At 41.0% G+C, this 24,850-nt stretch overlaps 1 protein-coding gene across 1 annotated transcript; it reads left to right on the forward strand.

Moving 5' to 3' along the window:
* Positions 1-583: 583 nt before the first annotated feature.
* On the forward strand, positions 584-24,389 carry LOC135504062 (phosphatidylinositol 5-phosphate 4-kinase type-2 gamma-like). The gene is made up of 10 exons (XM_064922329.1): positions 584-958; positions 5,223-5,320; positions 5,529-5,625; positions 8,568-8,717; positions 14,272-14,418; positions 14,744-14,782; positions 18,576-18,689; positions 18,881-19,145; positions 19,349-19,452; positions 23,044-24,389. The coding sequence occupies exons 1-10, from the start codon at positions 806-808 to the stop codon at positions 23,122-23,124; spliced, it is 1,248 nt and encodes a 415-aa protein (XP_064778401.1). The 5' UTR covers positions 584-805; the 3' UTR covers positions 23,125-24,389.
* The last annotated feature ends 461 nt before the right edge of the window (positions 24,390-24,850 follow it).

Genomic DNA, 24,850 nt, shown 5'->3' on the forward strand with positions numbered 1-24,850 from the left:
TGTTGGGACAGCTTTATGTAGGCCCTAACAGTTTATGGGAACTGTTTTTCACCGTAATAGTGTAATTAATGTATTGTTTAGTGTTGTGTTGTGTAGTGGTTTTGCTGGCATGCAACGGCCACATTTTTTCAGGGTTTGCCCCACCAAGATGTACATGCTAAAATCGCCACTGGGTGGTGGCCTATATGGGTTGGCAGAAAGTTCTGCACAAAGCACTGCTTTGAGATAGAGCGCATGAGGGCTGCAATTCCTCTATGATCAATTAACCAAAAAGTACAATTTTGGCTTCAATGGAATACATTAGATACATGACTTAGCTGACTTACTTTCACAGTCTGCTTTTATTCTCTGCATTGCTACAGTAATAGCAGAAATACTGTGAAACGATAGTTATAGTAAGTAAGAACTCGTGAAAGTGGCATTATATTATTTGTAACACATATCTCTGGTTTATCACACCTGGACAGTTGGACTGCATGTCAGTTCCCCATAATTGTTCGAGAATAGCTGGACTGGAATATATATTGAGTAGACAGACTAATTTGAAATCCAAAATGAGTGTTAGAACAAGCACAAATGTTGGCTACAACTAATTTACTAACCTGAATTTAGAAGGAACAGCTACAGGTGTTGCTGAAATTATGTGCGTGGCACGGTTAATCTTTGATTTGCATTACGCGGTGACGAGGAAGTCAGTTTGCAAAAGATCAGAATCGGGAGAAGAGAAAATAAAGTTTGAGTTTGCGGAAGATCAGAATCAGGAGAATTAAAAAAAAAAAAGTTCCCAAGCAAGGCAAGCTTCGCGATGGCCTCTATCGGTAACGCTGTTTCCAGTCCAATGGTGATATTGGCCCCAAAAACCAAAACCAAAAAGAAACATTTTGTGCAGCAGAAGGTGAAGGTATTTCGTGCCAGTGACCCAGTCTTGAGCGTTTTTATGTGGGGTGTAAACCATTCGGTGAGTATACCACGTTATGTTGTCATTGTCCGTTTTGATAACGTTAACTTAGCCTATTAGCTAGCTAATGTTAACCAACCCAGCTAATTTTGACATTCCGTTAGCTAGTTACCAAGCTAACTTATCTAACCTACATAGCTAACGTTCGCTATCACATGTAAATGCGCATTCAGTAAAAATGTAGCTAATATTTACGTGAGCTAAACGAACTGTACCGAGAACAAGCTAGATAGCACTAGGAGGCTAAGTAACATTAGGTTAACGTTAGCCAACTTGCTGCTGGCTGACTATTATTGACCGTTGACTGTCAAGTGTGTGTCACATCATAATGGACTGTGTTATGGGCTTTGCTCATTATATAAAAGTTAGCCAGTGTGGTCTCTAGAAAGCAATGACAGGGCCGTAGACTGCCATACACATGAGATGTACTCAGTCCTCAGACTCATCTCCAGCTTGTTTGCTTTCTATCAACTGCATGTTTACACCTTCCATGTACCTCATGATAAGCTATAGACCACACGAGCTACCAAGAGAATTATCTATATTATTCGTAACTGTCTTTACAACCACAAACCAATGCTGTCTCTAAGACCGCACTCAACGAGCTGTATAAGCCCATATGCAAACAAGAAAATGGTCATCCAGAAGTGGTGCTCCTAGGGACCGGGGACTTTAATGCAGGCAAATTTAAATTAATTTTTACCTCTTTTCTACCAGCATGTCACATGTGCAACCAGAGATGCATACAAAGCTCTCCCTCGCCATCCATTTTGTAAATCTGACCATAATTGTATCCTCCTGTTTCCTGCTTACAAGCAAAACTAATGTAGGAAGTACCAGTGACTCGCTCAATATGGAAGTGGTCAGATTACGTGGACGCTACGCTACAGGACTGTTTTGCTAGAACAGACTGGAATATGTTCCGGCATTCATTCAATGGCATTGAGGAGTATACCACCTCAGTCATCGGCTTCATCAATAAGTGCATCAACGACGTCGTCCCAACAGTGTCCGTACGTACATTTCTCAACCATAAGCCATGGACTGTTAGGCAACATCCGCATCGAGCTAAAGGCTAGAGCTGCCGCTTTCAAGGAGCGGGAAACTAATCCAGACGATTATAAGAAATCCCGCTTTGCCCTCAGACGAACCATCAAACAGGCAAAGCGTCAATACAGCCACTTTAATGATGGGAAATTATGTAAAATATATCACTAGCCGCTTTAACAGTGCTACCTAATATAATGTTTACATACCCTACATTATTCATCTCATATGTATACGTATATACTGTACTCTATATCATCTACTGCATCTTTATGTAATACATGTATCACTAGCCACTTTAACTATGCCACTTTGTTTACATACTCATCTCATATGTATATACTGTACTCGATACCATCTACTGTATCTTGCCTATGCTGCTCTGTACCATCACTCATTCATATATCTTTATATATTACTAAATTATTACTGCCCCGTAGCACTCACGTCGGTAGCCATAAAGTGCTTTGAAAGGCAGGTAATGGCTCACATCAACACCATCATGCTGAAAACCCTAGACCCACTCCAATTTGCATACTGCACCAACAGATCCAAGGATGACCCATCTCAATCGCACTCCACACTGCCCTTTCCCACCTGGACAAAAGAAACACCTATGTGAGGATGTTGTTCATTGACTACAGCTCAGTAGTCAACACCACAGTGCCCACAAATTTCATCACTAAGCTAAGGACCCTGGGATTAAACACCTCCCTCTGCAATTGGATCCTGGACTTCCTGACGGGCCACCCCTAGATGGTAAGGGTAGGCAACAACACATATGCCACGCTGATCCTCAACACTGGGGCCCCCCTGTTCACCCATGACTGCATGGCCAAGCACGACTCCAACACTATCATTAAGTTGGCTGACGACACAAGTGGTAGGCCTGATCGCTGACAACGATGAGATCGCCTATAGGGAGGAGGTCAGAGACCTGGCAGTGAGGTGCCATAACAAAAACCTCTCCCTCAATGCGAGTAAAACAAAGGAGCTGATGATGGACTACAGGAAAAGGAGGGCCAAACAGGCCCCCATTAACATCAACAGGGCTGTAGTGGAGCGGGTCGAGAGCTTCTAGTTCCTTGGTGTCCACATCATCAATGAACTATCATGGTCCAAACACACCAAGACAGTTGTGAAGAGGGCACGACAGCACCTTTCCCCTTCAGGAGACTGAAAAGATTTGGTCCCCAGATCCTCAAAAGGAGCATCCTGACCGGTTGCGTCACAGCCTGCCATGGTAACTGCTCGACATCTGACCACAAGGCGCTACAGAGGCTAGTACATACTTACTGACTTTATTGTCCCCATGGGGAAATGTTGTTGCAGTGTCATGTACACATTTAAAGTGGCGTTTTAAATACAAAACAAAATTGACAATACAACTTTCATAACAGTCACATAATAATATGGCCCAGTACGTCACTGGGGCCAAGCAACCTGACATCCAGGACCTATATACTAGGCGGTGTCAGAGGAAGGCCCAAAAAATTGTGAACGACTCCAGTCACATAAGTCATAAACTCTCCTTTCTGCTACCGCACGGCAAGCGGTGCCAGAGCGAGCGCTTGCCAAAAGGCTTCTTAACAGCTTCTACTCGCAAGCCATGACTGCTAACCATTTAATCAAATGGCCACCTGGATTATTTGCATTGCCCGCCCCCCTTTATGCTGCTGCTACTCGCTGTTTCTTATCTATCCATAGTCACTTTACCCCTGCCTACACTTTACCCCACCTCTTCAAGGAATACCTAGGATAGGATAATGTAATCCTTCTCACCCCCCCCCTTAAATGATTTAGATGCACTATTGTAAAGTGGCTGTTCCACTGGATGTCAGAAGGTGAATTCGCCAATTTGTAAGTCGCTCTGGTTAAGAGCGTCTGCTAAATGACTTAAATGTAAATGATGTAAATGATATGAAGTATGTAGCGAACAGAGCAGCGAAATAATTTAGCTTTAGTCGTTAGGCTACTTATCACCCTCACGGCAATCATGCAATGCATTCCGCCAAGAGTCATTCACGTGGCATCTTCATAGGATGCCACCTTTCCAATAAATCAGTTCACCAAATTTCTGCCCTGCTAGAGCTGCCCCGGTCAACTGTAAGTGCTGTTATTTTGAAGTGGAAACTTCTCAGAGCAACAACAGCTCAGCCGCGTAGTGTTAGGCCACACAAGTTCAAAGAACGGGACCGCCAAGTGCTGAAGCGCGGGGCACGTAAAAATGGCCTGTCCTCGGTTGCAACACTCACTACCGAATTCCAAACTGCCTCTGGATTCAATGTTGGCACAAGAACTGTTTGTCGGAAGCTTCATGAAATGGGTTTCTGGCCAATCAGCCGGACACAAGCCTAAATTCACCATGAACTTTGCCAAATGATGGCTGGAGTGGTGTAAAGCTCGCTGCCATTGGACTCTGGAGCAGTGGAAACGCGTTCTCTGGAGTGATAAATCACGCTTCACCATCTGGCAGTCCGACGAACGAATCTGGGTTTGGCGGATGCCAGGAGAACGCTACCTGCCCCAATGCATATTAATGCCCATGATTTTGGAATTGGATGTTTGACGAGCTTTTGGTCATGTAATGTACATTGTTTTGAAGCGCACGTTTACAAGTCTGTCACAAATGATAGTTCCAATAGCCCCCTATGGTGAACAACATGTGAACCAGAGGCTCGTAGAATCATGACTCTTAAGTTTTCAGTTCATCGTTCGTCAGTAGGGGGTCCAGTGTGCTCTGGGAATTACTGACTCAAATTAAAGAAATTAGTAGGTTTGTTCTTTTGACTGAACGAGTCAAAGATTTTGTCAGTAAAAAGAGCTGAACTTCCCATCACTAGTTTATAGTTAAAGATGGCAGCCCCGTGTGGCTAATGGATTATTTGCATATATGCCTGAGGTATCTCTGATTGGCTATGGTGTAGAGTCTGGTCTTGTCCAGGACCAATCTTTTTATTAGGTTTTATTAAATGCAGTGTCTATTAATTGTCCAAATGCACGGCCGCTTTCCCCCTGTATAATTTTCACATGCCTTACTCTACGTAATTGCAAAACATTCTATGAATGTGTGAAAATTACAAAGTGCTTGCTTGTTGATAAAACACTGTCCCTTTAAGGTAAGGGTTAGATTTGTGGGTAGGGACGTCCCAAGGGTCCCTGATAGCACTAACCATGATGAAAGTCTTCTAGCTAATGGGAGTACTTATTTCTGCAGATAAATGACCTAAACCAAGTGCCTGTTCCTGTCATGCTATTGCCTGATGACTTCAAAGCCAACACTAAGATCAAAGTCAACAACCACTTCTTCAACAAGTAATGTTTTCGCTCACTCATGTTAATACCTACTCTAAATATACATAATACAATTGGCCTATCTACCAGCAGGTCTATGTTACTACTCTGTTTAAAACGCCAAAACGAATGAGGCTTGGACAGAAGTATGGAGGGAGAGAGGGGGCGTTGGAGAAGGAGAGGCTAGTAAACACTGCAAATGTGTGAATTCCACCCCTTTTTTTCGCAGAGAGAATCTACCAGGACATTTCAAGTTTAAAGAATACTGTCCTCAGGTGTTCCGGAATCTTAGGGAGCGCTTCGGAATTGAGGATCTCGACTACCAGGTACGAATGTTGATGTACAGTGCCTTCAGAAAGTATTCAGACCCCTTGACTTTTTCCACATTTTGTTAGGTTACAGCCTTATTCTAAAATTGATTTAAAAAAACTATAAAAATTCATTAATCTACACACAGTTTTTTTTGAAATTGTTCAAATATATTAAATAAAAAAACTGATCACATTTACAAAATTATTCAGACCCTTTACTCAGTACTTTGTTGAATCACCTTTGGCAGCGATTACAGCTTCGAGTCTTCTTGGGTATGATGCTACAAACTTGGCACACCTGTATTTGGGGAGTTTCTCCCTTTCTTCTCTGCAGAGCCTCTCAAGCTCTGTCAGGTTGGATAGGGAGCTTTGCTGCACAGCTATTTTCAGGTCTTTCCAGAGATTTTCAATGGGGTTCCAGTCTGGGCTGTGGTTGGGCCACTCGAGGACATTCAGAGACTTGTTCCGAAGCCACTCCTGCGTTGTCTTGGCTGTGTGCTTGGGCTTGCAACATGTTGCAAGCGTTTTTTGGTACCCTTCCCCAGATGTGTGCCTTGACACAATTCTGTCTCGTGAGTTCTACTGACAATTCCTTCAACTTCATGGCTTGGTTTTTGATCTGACATCCACTATCAACGGTGGGATCTTATAAAGAAAGGTGTGCCTTTCCAAATCATATCCAATCAATTTAATTGACCAAAGGTGGACTCCAATCAAGTTGTAGAAACATCTCAACGATGATCAATGGAAACAGGATGCAGCTGAGCTCAATTTTGAGTCTCATCGTAAATAAGGCAAAAATGTGTTGTTATGGTGTACTGTGTGTAGATTGCTGAGGATTTTGTTTTATTTTTATTTATTTTTTGTTGAATTTTACCCCCTTTTTCGTGGTATCCAATTGTTAGTAGCTACTATCTTGTCTCATCGCTACAGCTCCCATACGCTCCCATAAAGCTGTAACGTTTCTGAAGGCACTGAGCATACAAAACATTATTAAGGACACCTCTTTTCATAACAGACTGACCAGGTGAAAGCTATGATCTCTTGTTAAGTCCACTTCAATCAGTGTAGATGAAGGGGTGGAGACAAAATAAAGAACTATTTTTAAAGCCTTGAGACAATTGAGACATGGATTGTGTATGTTTCTCATTCAGAGGGACAATGGGCAAGACAAAAGATTTTAGTGCCTTTGAGCTGGGTATGGTAGTATGTGCCAGGTGCATCGGTTTGTGTTTCATGCTCAATAGTTTCACATGTATTAAGAATGGTCCATCACTCAAAGGACATCCAGACAACTTGACACAACTTTGGAAAGCATTGTATTCAACATGGGCCAGCATCCCTGTAGAAATCTTTCGACACCTTGTAGAGTCCATGTCCCGACGAATTGAGGCTGTTCTGAGGGCAAAAGGGGGGGTGCAACTAACTATTAGAAAGGTGTTCCTAATGTTTGGTTTAGAGGTCGACCAATTATGATTTTTCAACGCAAATACCGATTTATTGGAGGACCAAAAAAGCCGATACCGATTTAACTGGTCGATATAAAAACTTTTTTGTATTTTTTTAATGTAATAATGACAATTACAACAATACTGAATGAACACTTATTTTAACTTAATATAATACATCAATAAAATCAATTTAGCCTCAAGTAGTTATTATAGGACTATTTCCCTCTATACCATTTGTATTTCATTAACCTTTGACTATTAGATGTTCTTATAGGCACTTTAGTATTGCCAGTGTAACAGTATAGCTTCCATCCTTCTCCTCGCTCCTCCCTGGGCTCAAACCAGCAACACAACGACAACAGCCACCATTGAAACAGCGTTACCTATACAGAGCAAGGGGAACAACTACTAGAAGTCTCAGAGCGAGTGACGTTTGAAACGCTATTAGCGCGCGCTAACTAGCTAGCCATTTCACTTCGGTTACACCAGCCTCATCTCGGGATTTGATAGGCTTGAAGTCATAAACAGCGCAATGCTTGACGCATAACGAAGAGCTGCTGGCAAAACGCACGAAGGTGCTGTTTGAATGAATGTTTACACGCCTGCTTCTGCCTACCACCGCTCAGTCAGATACTTAGATGCTTGTATGCTCAGTCAGATTATATGCAACGCAGGACACGCTAGATAATATATAGTAATATCATCAACCATGTGTAGTTAACCATGTGTAGAAAAGATCAGTTTAATGCGAGCTAGCAACTTACCTTGGCTTACTACATTTGCATAACAGCCAGTCTCCTTGTGGAGTGCAATGAGAGAGAGGCAGGTCGTTATTGCGTCTGGACTAGTTAACTGTAAGATTGCAAAATTGGACCCCCGAGCTGACAAGGTGAAAATCTGTCGTTCTGCCCCTGAACGAGGCAGTTAACCCACCGTTCCCAGGCCGTCATTGAAAATAAGAATGTGTTCTTAACTGACTTGCCTAGTTAAATAAAGGTGTGTATATATAAAAATATATATTTTTAATCTGCAAATCGGCCCCCAAAAATACCGATTTCCGATTGTTATGAAAACTTGAAATCGGCCCTAATTACTCGCCCATTCCGATTAATCGGTCGACCTCTAGTTTGGTTATACTAATTTTGTGTGTGTATAAATATATTTGATAAATCTTGACACAGCGCATTATTCAAAAGGAGTATTCCTCTTCATCCACCCCCTATGTGCATGTATGGATGCCAGTAATCCATCCAGAGCCAAATGACTACTAAAGCAATAGGTTAAATATTAAGATCGTCATCATCAACAGAAGAAAACTGACTGATATGGGGTGGGACTTCCTGAACTTTTCAAATCAATCAGGAGTATTTATAAAGCCCTTTTTACAGTTGTCACAAAGTGCTTATACTGAATCTAAAACCCCAAAGAGCAAGCAATGCAGATGTAGAAGCACGAAAAAAGGTGCGAACTAATGAATACGACCCTGTTTTTCTCTCATCCCTGTAGGTCTCTTTGACCCGTAGCCCTCCTGTAAGAGGTGGGGACGCCCAGGGGGAGGGGATCCTCCTGACCTCCTATGACCGCACGCTGGTCATTAAGCAGATCTCTAGTGAGGACGTGGCAGACATGCACGGCATCCTGTCTGAATACCACCAGGTAATGTAATTACCCCCGGGTTGTGGACAGCTCAATTAACTTCATTTCAAAACCCAATTTATTCATCCCAAAAGGCATATCTCCTTTATAGTGCACTGCTGTTGACCAGAGTTCTATGGGCCCTGGTCAAAATTTGCACACTACATAGGGAATAGGGTGCAATTTGTAATACAGGCCAAGGGAGGGTAAAGTTACCCTTTTTATAATGGTCAAGTGTTGCAATGATCTCTCGTACTGCTGGGTGAAATGAACAGTGCATTTGATAAACAAAAACATTGATTGGTTGCATCAAAAGCATTAAAGCAACATGAGCTTCCTTGAATTGCAAATTAGCATCTTCTACTGAGTCCTGTTGTCTGGTCTGTGTACTCTGGCGGAACTAGTGTTAGGTTGTAGTAGTAGTGGGGTATATCATCTAGGACTGTTCATCCATGCCTCGTGTTTTGCATAGCAAGCCGTTCACTAGGCGAGGAGAGAACATTTTTTTCCACCTCAATACAGTTTCTATCTTTGGAATGGAGAAAATTGAGTTCAATTACACAAGTCTCATTGAACTTGGCGTTAATCAATTTGTGTTCATGAGAGGGAAAACATTTTGGCTACATTTGAATTTGAAAGCCTTACATTTACATTTTAGTCATTCAGCGGACGCTCTTATCCAGAGCGACTTACAAGTAGTGCATTCATCTTAAGATGGTTGGGTGATACAACCACATATCGGTCATAACTATTTTGAGGGATAATGTACTTGCTATCAGCGAAGTCAGTTCTTTTTTTCTTTGTTGGGTTTGACGTTAACTTAAAATGATACGTTTACTTCACCGTATTTCCACAGTACATGGTCACCTTCACACGCCAGCCAGGTCCATCTCCAGTGAGACTACGGAGCAGGCGTACTAATAACAGAGTGATAGCACCGTAATAACAGCAATATAGGGTTATACTGAAAACATGAACTTACCAATCTCCCACAAATAAAACATCAACAAAATAATTAAATGTCCAAAGTATTATTTAAGTTGGGTTGTGTAACAGTTTTTATTTTTATTTCTCAAGCTGCCACTTTCCATTACTGGGTGCCTTTAGGAGCACAAGACCGGATGCTCCCTTTTTAGTCAGGCAGTCAGACAGCTGCTCCTTTGTGGCCAACCTGGAAAACAGCTTTGAGGTGTGGAATCACAGTTGTAGCAAAGGTCTGTGAGCCCAGATGAAGCTATCGACATGACTGGTAAGTACTCCAGTCACATTGCAGTCTTGATCAAGACAATAGAAGACTGCAGGATCCACTTGTGACATTTTCCCACCTGTAATCAGCATTGTTGCCTTGACTTTGTTGTACCAGTAGAGTGATGCATCTGCCAGGCCAAAGAATTTAAAAAAATAAAAGTTTCCACAGTGTCCGGACACGTCGCGTGCACAGGCGTTGCAAAATACATGTACACGTTATTCAATCATTGCACCCACACTGCTCGCAAGAGTCTGCGTGTCCATGTTCTCGTGTCCATGTTCTCAGAATCTCCATGTTCTCTGTGTCCATCAGAATCACATTTGTACATGGACTCAGTGTGTTCTCTTTGTCTAAAATGTTTAAACAATAGCGTCCTGAGGTAGTAAGTTCAAGGGTCACTGGTTGTTTAAACATCACTGCCTTGTGATTTTTTTTTATGTCTAGTACAGCCCCTGCCTTCTTGAGGGAAGCTTTGCTCAAAACTTCTTATGGGTTGGGGGCAGTATTTCAAAGTGGATGAGAAGCGTGCCCAAAGTAAACTGCCTCTAAAGTTTCCAAAACTGTTAAAATAATGTCTGTGAGTATAACTGAACTGATATGGCAGGTGAAAACCTGAGGAAAATCCATCCAGGAAGTGAGATTTTTTTTTATGTGGGTATTTTCAATGGAATGCTTATAGAGCTGGCTGGTGTGTTTACGGACATATTCAATCAGGAGGCTGAAGAAATTTGGCTTGTCACCAAAAGCACTCACAAACTTCTACAGGTGCACAATCGAGAGCATCCTGTCGGGCTGTATCACCGCCTGGTACGGCAACTGCTCCGCCCACAACCGCAAGGCTCTCCAGAGGGTAGTGAGGTCTGCACAACGCATCACCGGGGGCAAACTACCTGCCCTCCAGGACACCTACACCACCCGATGTCACAGGAAGGCCATAAAGATCATCAAGGACAACAACCACCCGAGCCACTGCCTGTTCACCCCGCTGTCATCCAGAAGGCGAGGTCAGTACAGGTGCATCAAAGCAGGGACCGAGAGACTGACAAACAGCTTCTATCAAGGCCATCAGACTGTAATACAGCCACCACTAACATCGAGTGGCTACTGCCAACATACTGACTCAACTCCAGCCACTTTAATAATGGAAATTGATGGAAATTGATGGAAAAATGTATAACTAGCACTTTAAACAATGCCACTTAATATAATGTTTACATACCCTATATTACTCATCTCATATGTATATACTGTACTCTATCATCTACTCCATCTTTATGTAATACATGTATCACTAGCCACTTTAAACTATGCCACTTTCTTTACATACCCCACATTACTCATCTCATATGTACAGTGGGGCAAAAAAGTATTTAGTCAGCCACCAATTGTGCAAGTGCAAGTTTGTGCAAGTTCTCCCACTTAAAAAGATGAGAGGCCTGTAATTTTCATCATAGGTACACTTCAACTATGAAAAAAAATCCAGAAAATCACATTGTAGGATTTTTAATGAATTTATTTGCAAATTATGGTGGAAAATAAGTATTTGGTCAATAACAAAAGTTTATCTCAATACTTTGTTATATACCCTTTGTTGGCAATGACAGAGGTCAAATGTTTTCTGTAAGTCTTCACAAGGTTTTCACACACTTGTTGCTGGTATTTTGGCCCATTCCTCCATGCAGATCTCCTCTAGAGCAGTGATGTTTTGGGGCTGTTGCTGGGCAACACAGACTTTCAACTCCCTCCAAAGATTTTCTATGGGGTTGAGATCGGGAGACTGGCTAGGCCACTCCAGGACCTTGAAATGCTTCTTACGAAATCACTCCTTCGTTGTCCGGGCGGTGTGTTTGGGATCATTGTCATCTTGAAAGACCCAGCCACGTTTCATCTTCAATGCCCTTGCTGATGGTAGGCTTTGTTACTTTGGTCCCAGCTCTCTGCAGGTCATTCACTAGGTCCCCCCGTGTGGTTCTGGGATTTTTGCTCACCGCTCTTGTGATCATTTTCACCCCGCGGGTGAGATCTTGCGTGGAGCCCCAGATCGAGGAAGATTATCAGTGGTCTTGTATGTCTTCCATTTCCTAATAATTGCTCCCACAGTTGATTTCTTCAAACCAAGCTGCTTACCTATTGCAGATTCAGTCTTCCCAGCCTGGTGCAGGTCGACAATTTTGTTTCTGGTGTCCTTTGACAGCTCTTTGGTCTTGGCCATAGTGGAGTTTGGAGTGTGACTGTTTGAGGAGTCTTTTATACTGATAACAAGTTCAAACAGGTGCCATTAATACAGGTAACGTGTGGAGGACAGAGGAGCCTCTTAAAGATGAAATTACAGGTCTGTGAGAGCCAGAAATCTTTCTTGTTTGTAGGTGACCAAATACTTATTTTCCACCATAATTTGCAAATAAATTCATTAAAAATCCTACAATGTGATTTTCTGGATTTTTTTTCTCTCATTTTGTCTGTCATAGTTGAAGTGTACCTATGATGAAAATTACAGGCCTCTCTCATCTTTTTAAGTGGGAGAACTTGCACATTTTTTTTGCCCCACTGTATATACTGTACTCAATACCATCCACTGCATCTTGCCTCGTCCGTTCTGTACCATCACTCATTCATATCTTTATGTACATATTTTTATCCCCTTACACTTGTGTGTGTGTGTGTATACGGTTGTAGTTGTGGAATTGTTAGGTTAGATTACTCGTTGGTTATTACTGCATTGTCAGAACTAGAAGCACAAGCATTTCGCTATACTCCCATTAATATCTATAACCATGTGTATGTGACAAATAAGATTTGATTTAGAGTATCTAATGGGTTCGGACCCAGATTGCAGTTCATATGGCTTCCACTTGATGTCAAGTCTTTAGACATTGTTCAGGCTTGTTTTCTTTAAAATTAAGAAGAATGAGACCTTTCTGTCAGTGGAGTGTAGAATCATGTATTGCTGGTTTGCGCGCGTGACCGATTGCGCCCCCTTCGTTGTTTTTCCTTTTAATTGAATACGCTATTGTCCGGTTGAAATATTATCGATTATTTAGACAATTGACAACCTGAGGATTAATTATAAACATAATTTGATATGTTTTGACGAACTTTACCAGTACTATTAGGATGTATTAGTCTGCATGTTTTGACCGGCTTTGAGCCAGTGAATGAAACGCGCCAACAAAACAGAGTTTTTGGGATATAAAGAGGGACTTTATCGAACAAAACAAAAATGTATTGTGTAGCTGGGACTCTTGATATTTGCAACCATATGAAGTTCTTCAAAGGTAAGTGATCTATTTTATCGCTATTTCTGACTTTTGTAGTTCTTTTACTTGTTTGTATGCTTTTGTAAGCCGTGCGCTGTCCTCAGATAATCGCATGGTATGCTTTCGCCGTGAATCCTTTTTGGAATCTGACAAAGCGGCTGGATTAACAAGAAGACAATCTTTAAACTGATGCATAACACTTGTATTTTTTATGAATGTTTATTATGACTTTTGAATTTGGCACTCAGCAATTTCACCAGATGTTGTGGAGGTGGGTCGCTAGCAGAACGCCTGCGCCAGAAAGGTTCATAGTAAGGAGATCTCTGCAGGGACCACCTCTGTTTCAATTTGACACTTGGTCTGACACATTTTTGTCAGACTAAGTGGGGACATATTTGTAACCTGGAAATAGAGAGAGAGCAAGATAAAGAGAAAATGTAAGAGCAAGCAATTCGGTTCCAGTGTAGAAAAATTTTTCATATTCAACCAGAGGTGAAAGGAGTCATGTGAATGTATAGTACTGATGTGTTCCAGATGGCATCCTATTCCACATAGAATCATTTCCCGGACGCTTTATGAGAAGTTGTGAGCGCAGTTTGGAATCAAAAAGCTCTGTTTACCTAGCAGTGGATATGATCACGTGCAACTTCAAATGCAGCTCATTCAAGTTAAGAAACATGTAATCAGATACATCACAGATTTCATCAGAGGTTTGATTACCTACTGTAGCAAGCCAGCCAGGCAAGGTAAAATATCACAAATAGAGATGGGTATAGCCAGAAGAATAATATACTTGTTGAACAGAGCTATAGCCGTCAGACTTGCATGTTTTTATTTTTAATCACTCACTATTAGTCAAGGTCTCGACTTAAGCTTTAGCTATCCTGCTACAGAGGTTTTTGGTGTGGGATGCGTGTGCATCCCTCAAACGTGACGTTTGCTTGTAAAAATTTTTTTTTTCAATGGCTCTATATAATGCACTACTTTTGACCAAGGCCCTTGGAGTAATTTCAGACACAATCACAGTCTATTCGCCATTAATTTGTCCCCCTCTTCTCCCTGGCTGCAGCACATAGTGAAGTGTCACGGCAGCACTCTGCTGCCCCAGTTCCTGGGGATGTACCGTGTGGGTGTAGAGAATGAGGAGACCTACCTGATCGTCATGAGGAACATGTTCAGCCACAGACTGGTGGTGCACAGGAAGTACGACCTTAAGGTGAGACTGAACGAAAAACACACGCGCACACACAGTACTACATCCAGATGAGAGAGAGACACACCTAGGGTTGCAAAATTCCTGTTACTTACTGAAAATCCCCGGGTTTTCCAGGAATCCTGATTGGAAGATTTATTTCTTAAATACTTTTGGGGAAAGTTACTGGAATTTTGCAACTATAGTCACCTGTTGTATAATGTCACCTGTTGTATAATGCTTGTACACCTGTAGTGTTCTGTAATGCTTGTTCCTTACTCTACTTCATGATTTACACTCGTATAATCCCTGACCTTGCCTATTAAACTCTAATCTTATTGATACTCAGGGCTCTCTGGTGTCTCGTGAAGCAAGTGACAAAGAGCGGGTAAGCCAACTAAGAATGTCTATGTCTCACCCAACCAACCATCCATGTGAAAATTGCCTTAAGGACTTGCTCTGTTAGGCACCCACAGTAGTGTTGCACGGTATACCGAAAGTTCAGAACATTTTATATCCTATAACATTTAAAAAACAGTTTGGTACTAGAATTTGTTACTTTCGCTACTTCTATCATACGCGTTTCACTTTGTCTACTGACTGAGAAAGGATCAAGTCTGTAGACAATATCACCTTATGGCACGAGAGCACCGTGCCTGCTCCAGTTATCCATTGCTAGATCTAGCCTGTATTGAGGAACCACTGAACTCACTGGGAGTCTGGGATGCATCATGTTAGCTCCCCTCTCATGCTGTACAGAAGCAAACAGTTGAATAATGTAGAAATGTTGCAACTGTTAATTACTGTTCGCAAAGCAATGTCCTTTACAGGCTAGAACAATTTACAATGCAAGAACAGAACATACCAGTAGCTTCCAACTTTTTTTGCTATCTTACAGATGACGCTAACATCAATTCACTACCATAGTACTTTGTTTGTGGTACCGTAATGCAAAATGTGCTGATTGTCACCAAAAAAAACACAATCATTAACCAGGTTTCCATCCAACCTTTTAATGTCGACAAAACAGAATACACCAGACAAGGTGGGATCTTTTTGGGTTGGTATTGATATAATAACCATCATATTGAATTAAACTTAGTCACGTGATAACATGTTCTGTGGTCCTCCCTCTACGACTCATCGGGAAAGCATGCAGTTTATTAGGGTACAGAGGAATTTAATTATGAACTAAACAAGGTGGTGAAAGTGCAAGGTGATGAGCTTGATGCCCCTTTCCAATAAATATCAAGGGTCTTATTTTGGTGACATGATAATCGATGCTTGGCTACCATTCTTACTATTTTGTCCATAATATAATCTCGCTATATAAAACAATTGTTTTGTGAGAAACATCAGTAGAGTTGAAAATACGATGGAAACCCATTTAACGATGAGACAGCCTATAGGGAGGAGGCCAGAGACCTGACCATGTGGTGCAAGGACAACAACCTCTCCTTCAACGTGATCAAGACAAAGGAGATGATTGTGGACTACAGGAAAAGGAGGACGAAGCACGCCCCCATTCTCTTCGACGGGGCTGTAGTGGAGAAGGTTGAGAGCTTCAAGTTCCTTGGTGTCCACATCACCAACAAACTAACATGGTCCAAGCACAACAAGACAGTCGTGAAGAGGACACGATAAAACCTATTCCCCCTCAGGAGACAGATCCTCAAAAGGTTTTACAGCTGCACCATCGAGAACATTTGACGGGTTGCATCACTGCCTGGTATGACAACTACTCGGCCTCCGACCGCAAGGCACTACAGAGGGTAGTGCGTACGGCCCAGTACATCACCAGGGCCAAGCTTCCTGCCATCCAGGACCTCTATACCAGGCGGTGTCAAAGGAAGGCCCTAAAAATTGTCAAAAACTCCAGCCACTTTAGTCATAAACTGTTCTCTCTGCTACCGCACGGCAAGCAGTACCGGAGTGCCAAGTCTAGGTCCAAGAGGCTTCTAAATAGCTTCTACCCCAAGCCATAAGACTCCTGAACATCTAATCAAATGGCTACCCAGATGATTTGCATTGCCCCTCTCCTCCCGCGAGAACAATTGCTACTCTCTGTTATCTATGCATAGTCACTTTAATAACTCTGTCTACATGTACATATTACCTCAACACCTGTGCCCCCTGTATATAGCCCCGCTATTGTTATCTACTGCTGCTCTTTAATTATTTGTTATTCTTACTTTTATTTATTTTTTGTATTTTCTTAACTGCATTGTTGGTTAAGGGCTTGTAAGTAAGAATTTCTATCCCTTTTGTATTTGGCACATGTGACAAATAAAATTTGATTTGATTTAACATGTATTTATATTTGGTACAGAATTTTTAGGTATTATGTCACGTGCAGCCTTTTATCTGCAAATCAAAGTTTGTTTGTCACGTGCGCCGAATACAACAGGTGTAGGTAGACCATACAGTGAATTTTTTTACATTTTACCTTTATTTTACTAGGCAAGTCATTTAAGAAGAAATTCTTATTTTCAATGACAGCCTAGGAACAGTGGGTTAACTGCCTGTTCAGGGGCAGAACGACAGATTTTGTACCTTGTCAGCTTGGGGATTTGAACTTGCAACCTTTCTGTTACTAGTCCAGTGCTCTAACCACTAGGCTACCCTGCCGCCAAAAATCCTTACAGGCTCTAACCTATAGTGCAAAAAGTAAATGTGATAGAAACACATCTCTGGTGGGAAAATGTGCATATAGTTGTTATACAGATTTTTTTTAAATATTCGCATGAAAATCTGTCGCCAATTTGATGGGAACCTAGCTATTCCCAAAATCTTTATTAATTCACTTTGTGTCCCTCACCATAGTCACATCTCTCCAGTCCTTTTCACTGTGTGTGTGTGAATGATGTCATTAGCTCATAGATATAGAGCACGCATTTATAAAAGAAGGCATTGCTGCTTTTATGCAAATGTTGTTGATTCCTCTGTAGCCCCATTAAAATCAGCCAAAACAAGCTCAAAACATCAATGCATGCATACACTCTTATTGAATATGCATTCACCTGTGTTGTGAATAGGCCTATATCTTGATATACCTGGTTTATCAATAGATATAGAATTCAAATAAATGATTACCATTATGTTATGTAGCTACATTGGTAAAAATGAAGTCAAATTGATTGTATGATGCAATTAATTCATTAATACAGCGTTTCCCAAACTCTGTCCTCAGGAAACCAAGGGGTGCATGTTTTGTTTTTTCCCGTTAAGACTGCACAGCTGATTCAAATGATCAAAGCTTGATGAATAGTTGATTATTTGAATTAGCTATGTAGTGCTAGAGCAAAAACAAAATGTGCACCCCTTGGGGTCCCGAGGACAGAGTTTTGGATTCTGCATTAATGCATACATGGCTGCATTAATGCATACATAAATGTCAAGTGTAATGAGTTTGAGCTCAAAACATTTGTCTGGATCAAGTGCCATTCTGTGACTTTGGCTAATACACCTTCTTTTGCCATGGTATCGTTCTGGTATCGAGCATCGTGATACTAAACCTGCTATTGGAATTAAAGTCAAAATTCCGGTATTGTGACACTAACCCACAGTACATGTGACCCACCACCTTGACTCGGTCTTATGTAGCAAAATTTGAAATGTATATATTTTTATGTTGGATAAAAGTAAAAGACTCAGCGATATGAAGTTGTATATCATACACTGCAGTTGAGGAACAAGGGGAAAGTAATTCTGCATTGAAAGTTGTATATTGTATATAATGTATCCTACATTATTGCATCTTAGCCACTCTGTCATTGCTGATCCATATATTTTAAACTTATATATTCTTATCCCATTCCTTTACTAGATTGTGTGCATTAGGTTTTGTTGTGGAATTGTTAGATATTACCTGTTAGATACTCCTGCACTGTCAGATCTAGAAGCATAAACATTTTTGCTAAACTCACAATAACATATGCTAACCATGTGTTTGTCACCAATAAGATTTGATTTGAAGAGTAAGTTAGTTGTTTTTTTCCTCATGACGTTGTGGCAATCTACTGCTGGCGACAAGAAACAATTGCATAATATTACAAATTGATGATCCTTGAAAAATTAAAAAAATGTAGTGGAATGGTCTTCGAGGTCCAGAGTTTAGTTTTAGGGGCCACTTGACATGCTTGGGAAAGTTCTCATGCGTTTGTTTCATAACGGTCCCTCAGGTGAAAGAGCTGCCCACCTACAAGGACATGGACTTCAGAAACAACATGCAGAAGGTGTATGTGAACGAGGAGCAGAAGGAGAAGGTCATGGAGAAACTCAACAGAGATGTGGAGGTAATGTGACCCTCAGATTTAGAACTAGAATTCAGTCTCTTTCTATGTTGACCTCTCAAGTTCTAGAAACTGTCATCCTATTCTATTGAGTCTAACACAAGGTGGCAGTAGAAACATTCTAGCTGTTTGTTGCCATTATACCACCATCTCCATTCATAGTAATCATCTGGTGTGTGTGTCCTGTTCTATAGTTTCTTGTCAAGCTAAAGATTATGGACTACAGCCTGCTCCTGGGTATCCATGACTTGGGGCGGGCTGAGCGGGAAGAGGAGGAGGGAGAGGAACCCTCTATTGAGGAGGATGGGGAGACTGAGAATGGCCTGATGCAGGTCCCTAACTCGTGCTCCTACAGCACATCTCCTGAGGGCATCGCTGGCTACATGGCCTCCTGCAAGCCCCTGGGGCCCGGAGAGTTTGACCCCTATGTGGATGTGTATGCCATAAGGAGTGCCCCTGGTAGGTTCAAGGGAAGTTGGGAAATTACAGGGTTTGGATCAAGTCAATAATTTTAAGCCACTGGATTCTCAATTTCCTTACTGAATTGAATGATTTTTAAATGGAATTGACTCTTCCTGGATTTGAAGTTACACTGGAAGTTGGGTCATTTGGGTTTTTAAGCAGTGACTTTATTCAGCATCTGGTCTGTTTTCCCCCCTCAGGAGCCCCTCAGAAGGAGGTGTACTTCATGGGTCTGATAGACGTTCTAACACAGTATGACACCAAGAAGAAAGCCGCTCACGCAGCCAAAACTGTCAAGCATGGGGTGAGTGAAAAGGGTGAAGGGATGAGATACTCAGTGCATACTGTAATGTTAACCTTTATTTAGCTAGGCAAGTCAATTACGAACAAATTCTTATTTACAATGACGGCCTGCACCGACCAAACCCGGACGTCGCTGGGTCAATTGTGCGCCACCCTATGGGACTCCCCATCATGTGATACAGCCTGGTGCATACTGTGCATTTATTGCTTTTTCTAACATCATTCCCTATTAATCGATAATTGAAAGTGACCTATTCCCAATACAATTTCTTGTTTTCCCTGGTTTCAATGTTGTGCTGATCACATCTTTGCGATAAGAGGGTTAAGGCTCTCCCATTAGATTACAGGGCCTTCAGAAAGTATTTACACCCCTTGACTTTTTCCACATTTTGTTGTTACGTCCTGTATTTAAAATTAATTACATGTAGATTGTTGGTCATTGGCCTACACACAATACCCCATAAATTTTAGCATAATTTGTTTTTGAACATTTGACTAATTAATAAAAAATGAAAGTTGAGTCTAAGTATTTAATCCCTTTGTTAGGGCCCAAAAATGTGGCTTAACAAGTCACGTAATAAGCTCACTCTGTGTGCAATAATAGTGTTTAACATGATTTTTGAATGGCTACCTTGTCTCTTTTCCTCACACATACAATTATCTGTAAGTTCCCTCTGTCAAGCAGTGAATTTCAAACACCAATTCAACCACAAAGACCAGAGGTTTTCCAATGCCTTGCGAAGAAGGGCACCTATTGGTAGACGGGTAAACACAAATTATCCCTTTGAGCATCAAGTTATTAATTACACTTTGGATGGTGTATCATTACTCCCAGTCACTACATGTTTAGTCGTCCTTCCTATCTCTGTTGCCGGAGATGAAGGAAACCGCTCAGGGTTTTCACCATGAGGCCAATGGTGACTTTATAACAGTTACAGAGTTTAGTGGCTGTGATAAGAGAGAACTGAGTATGGATTAATAACATTGTATACTGAACAAAAATATAAACATAACATCCAACTGCGTTACCGTTCATATAAGGAAATCAGTCAATTAAAATAAGTCCATTAGGTCCTAGTCTATGGAATTCACATGACTGGAAATACAGCTATGCATCTGTTGGTCACATACCTTAAAAAAAGGTAGAGCTGTGGATCAAAAACCAGTCAGTATCTGTTGTGACCACCATGCTGCGTGACACATCTCCTTCGCATAGAGTTGATCAGGCTGTTGATTTTAGCCTGTGGAATGTTGTCCCACTCCTTCAATGGCTGTGCGAAGTTGCTGGATATTGACGGGAACTGTAACATGCTGTCGTACACGTCAATCCAGAGCATCCCAAACATGCTTAATGGGTGACTTGTCTGGTGAGTATGCAGGCCATGGAAGAACTGGGACACTTTCAGCTTCCAGGAATTGTGTACAAATCCTTGTGACATGGGGCCGTGCATTATCATGCTGAAACATGAGGTGATGGTGGTGGATGAATGGCACAACAATTGGCCTCCAAGATCTCGTCACGTTATCTCTGGTCATTCAAATTGCTATCGATAAAATGCAGTTGTGTTGTCCGTAGCTTATGCCTGCCCATACCATAACCTGATCGCCACCATGGGGCACTCTGTTCACGTTGACATCAGCTAACGCTCGCCCACACGACACCATACACGTGGGCTGCGGTTGTGAGGCCGGTTGGAGGCACTGCCAAATTCTCTAAAACAACGTTGGAGGCGGCTTATGGTAGAGAAATGAACATAACGTTCTCTGACAACAGCTCTGATGGACATTCCTGCAGTCAGCATGCCAATTGTACGCTCCCTCAAAACTTGAGACATCTGTGGTGTTGTGTGACAACTGCACATTTTAGAGGGGCCTTTTGTCCCCAGCACAAGGTGCACTTGTGTAATAATCATGCTGTTTAATCAGCTTCTTGATTTTCCACACATGTCAGGTGGTTGGATTATCTTGGTGAAATGCTCACTAACAGGGATGTAAACAAATTTGTGCAAAATGTTTATGGAACAATTCTGGGATCTTTTATTTCAGCTCATGAAACAAGGGACCAACCCTTTATATGTTGTTTATTTTTTGTTCAGCGTATTTACTACACAATACAAACTTAATTGACTAATTGAAAAAAAAGTCTGTACAGAATAAAACATATTCCAAACCATGCACCAAACCTGTTTGCAACAAGGCACTAAAGTAATACTGAAAAATATACCTTAATATACAGCCTGGTCTAATAAACTAGACATATTAAAAATACATCCGGGACAATCAAAACAGTATATGTTATGTTTGGTATGGTTACATAAGATGGATGGTTGCTTAAGGCAAAAACTAAAGTAGGGTGGTTTGTCGGGAGGGGTGGGCATATAACGTGAATGTCTAGCAACCCAAAGTTTGCGAGTTTGAATTTCATCATGGACAACTTCAGCATTTTAGCTAATTAGTAACTTCAACTTCTTGCTACGTTTTAGTTACTTTGCAGCTACTTAGCATGTTAGCTAACCTTAAATCTAACCCTTTAACCTAACTTCTAAACTTAACCTTAACCCCTAGCCTAGCTAACATAGCCACCTAGCTAGAATCTGTAATATATTGTACATTTTGCACATTCGTAACGTATAATATGGATTGTAATTTGAAAAATATCATACAAAATAGGTGATGGACATCCAAAAATTAATACATACCAAGTGGAGGTACTGGATTTATGTACAGAATAATACAAAATGCTCTGAGACAAGGTTTGAATACAAAGTATTATGTTTGGGTCAAACCCAATATAACACATTACTGAGTACCACTTTCCATATTTTCAAGCATAGTGGTGGCTGCATCATGTTATGGGTATGCTTGTAATTGTTAAGGACTGGAGAGTTTTGCGGGATAAGAATGAAATGGAATTGCATTAAGCACAGGCAAAATCCTAGAGGAAAACCTGGTTAATTTTGCTTTCCACCAGACACTGGAAGATTAATTCACCTTTCAGCCGGACAATAACCTAAAACACAAGGCCAAATCTTCATTGCAGTTGCTTACCAAGAAGACAGTGAATGTTCCTGAGTGGCCGAGTTAGTTTAGACTTAAATATACTTGAAAATCTATGGCAAGACCTGAAAATTGTTGATCAACAACAAATTTGACAGTGCTTAAAGAAATTTGAAAAGAATAATGGGCAAATGTTGCACAATCCAGATGTGGAAAGCTCTTAGAGACTTACCCATATAAACTCACACCTGTAATTGTTGCCAAAGATGATTCAAACATGTGTTGATTGAGGGGTGTGAATACTTGTGTGTGATAGTTTTCCATTTCATTTTCAATGTCTAAAAACATGTTTTCACTTTGTCATTATGGGGTATTGTGTGTAGATGGGTGAAATTTCAAACATTTAATCCATTTTTAATTCAGGCTGTAACAACAAAATGTGGAAATAGTCAAAGAGGTATGAATACTTCCTGTAGGCACTATCTTATTTGTTTAACTTTTATCCGGAAAATGAGCATTTCATTGACGCTTTTCATTCCCATTTATATGAGCTACTCGGTCTGACGTGTACCCTTCTCTATGCCTCTGTCTTCAGGCTGGTGCTGAAATCTCCACTGTCCACCCAGAACAGTACGCCAAGCGATTTCGTGATTTCATCGCCAACATCTTTGCATAGCAGGACATTACAATCACTACTGATACAACCAACCTTTTCCCATTTAGATTGGATGGTTTGTATTTTTCTTTTGTTCTTGGACTTTCTGCCTGGTTTTTCTTCTGATGTACATTTATATCATGAAACATTGACCCAAAAAATCTAAACACACAGATCATTATTTTGATCTCACACTTTACTGTTTCCATTGTTGTAATGTATTACTGACTGATACATATTTATTTTTTAGATTGATAAGATGAATGTGATTCCATATTGATAAGCACTCTTGACTGACTTTGTAGCAAAAGGGTACTGAGGCTAATACTGTTGCTTTGTGTCCTCCGAGAGATGTTACACTGAAAAGGATAAAATGGACTTAAAGGGACAACCTGGGATTGATATATCGACCACGGTGTTGTTTGTTTGAATCCCAGACTGCCCCTGTAACCCAGTCAGGTGAAATCCTGGGTCGTGTCCATTAAGCACCAAACAGAAGGAAGTGGTGGGAAACTGGGAGGTGCTGTACTACCAATGACTACCTGAACTTGTCCAATAAGAAATCATGGTTATTTACGGGCTACTGAACACAACCTTGGATTGGTCTGATGTACTGAATATACTAATATAACTGGACATAGGAACATATCATTGTAGTGAACCCTACAGTAAATATCAGAGCAATTTGTCTCTGTCTTCTGGGATTTGCCATGAACGTCCCTCATCATCATCTCACATTGGATCATGTGTAGCATTATGCTATCATGAGTGGACTTGGAACCAGACCCTGTTGTTGGACTGACAATGTCCTTTTGAATACCTTTTGGTGCCTCAAACTGAGTCATTTTTAAAGGACTTCTCAAGATCATTGTTATGGGGAATATAAGTATAATCATTCCAACTCCCTCTCACACATTGTCATGCCAAACATGTTTTCTTGACAATGACAGCAATGGACCAAGCTAGAATAAAAGATGAGTAGAGGTAGACGATGGTCTATGCTTGGTCAGATTTGACGACAACTATTATTATGACATTTGAAGAGACTCCATAGAAGAGCTAGCTTGGGTATTATGTGTCACTCATAGAATATAGCACTACATTTCAGCTGCTTTATGCAATTTGATTGCCTTAAAGATGTGATGAGTTTTCTAGTATAGAAGTTGAATACATTGACGGGCTGAATAGTTACAGTATGAGTAAGTGAAGCCTTGTAACCATTGTGATTGCACGTGTTGTATTTTTGCAAATCAGCTTTTGGATCAAAATATATTTTCCAAAGATTTTCTGAAATTGTTTTTTTATATAGATTTTACATTATAGCAGTCACACACACACACACATCTCTCTTGGTGTATGGTTAGTGGTACAGTTGATATGGTTGTGAGTTTGGTATTTTATTAGGATCTCCATTAGCTGTTGTGAAAGCAACAGCTACTCTTCCTGGGGTCGACATAAAACATGGAACATGACATAATACATAACATTAATAGACAAGAACCGCTCAAGGACAACTACAGTACATACATTTCAAAATGGCACACAGCCAGTTTGGTTAGCGTTACAGTTGATAGGGGAGTTTGGTTAGCGTTACAGTTGATAGGGGGGTTAGTTTGGTTAGCGTTACAGTTGATAGGGGGGTTAGTTTGGTTAGCGTTACAGTTGATAGGGGGGTTAGTTTGGTTAGCGTTACAGTTGATAGGGGGGTTAGTTTGGTTAGCGTTAGTTGATAGGGGGGTTAGTTTGG

This window comes from Oncorhynchus masou, chromosome 18, assembly GCF_036934945.1.
Source record: "Oncorhynchus masou masou isolate Uvic2021 chromosome 18, UVic_Omas_1.1, whole genome shotgun sequence".
Lineage (NCBI taxonomy): Eukaryota > Metazoa > Chordata > Actinopteri > Salmoniformes > Salmonidae > Oncorhynchus > Oncorhynchus masou.

What these genes read in the sequence shown, in the direction of transcription:
- LOC135504062 (XM_064922329.1), top strand. Translation starts at nt 806, where the DNA reads ATGGCCTCTATCGGTAACGCTGTTTCCAGTCCAATGGTGATATTGGCC. An exon ending in ACAGGAAGTACGACCTTAAG is followed by an intron (nt 14,419 to 14,743) that starts GTGAGACTGAAC and finishes ATTGATACTCAG; the next exon opens with GGCTCTCTGGTGTCTCGTGA. An exon ending in TGCCATAAGGAGTGCCCCTG is followed by an intron (nt 19,146 to 19,348) that starts GTAGGTTCAAGG and finishes TTCCCCCCTCAG; the next exon opens with GAGCCCCTCAGAAGGAGGTG.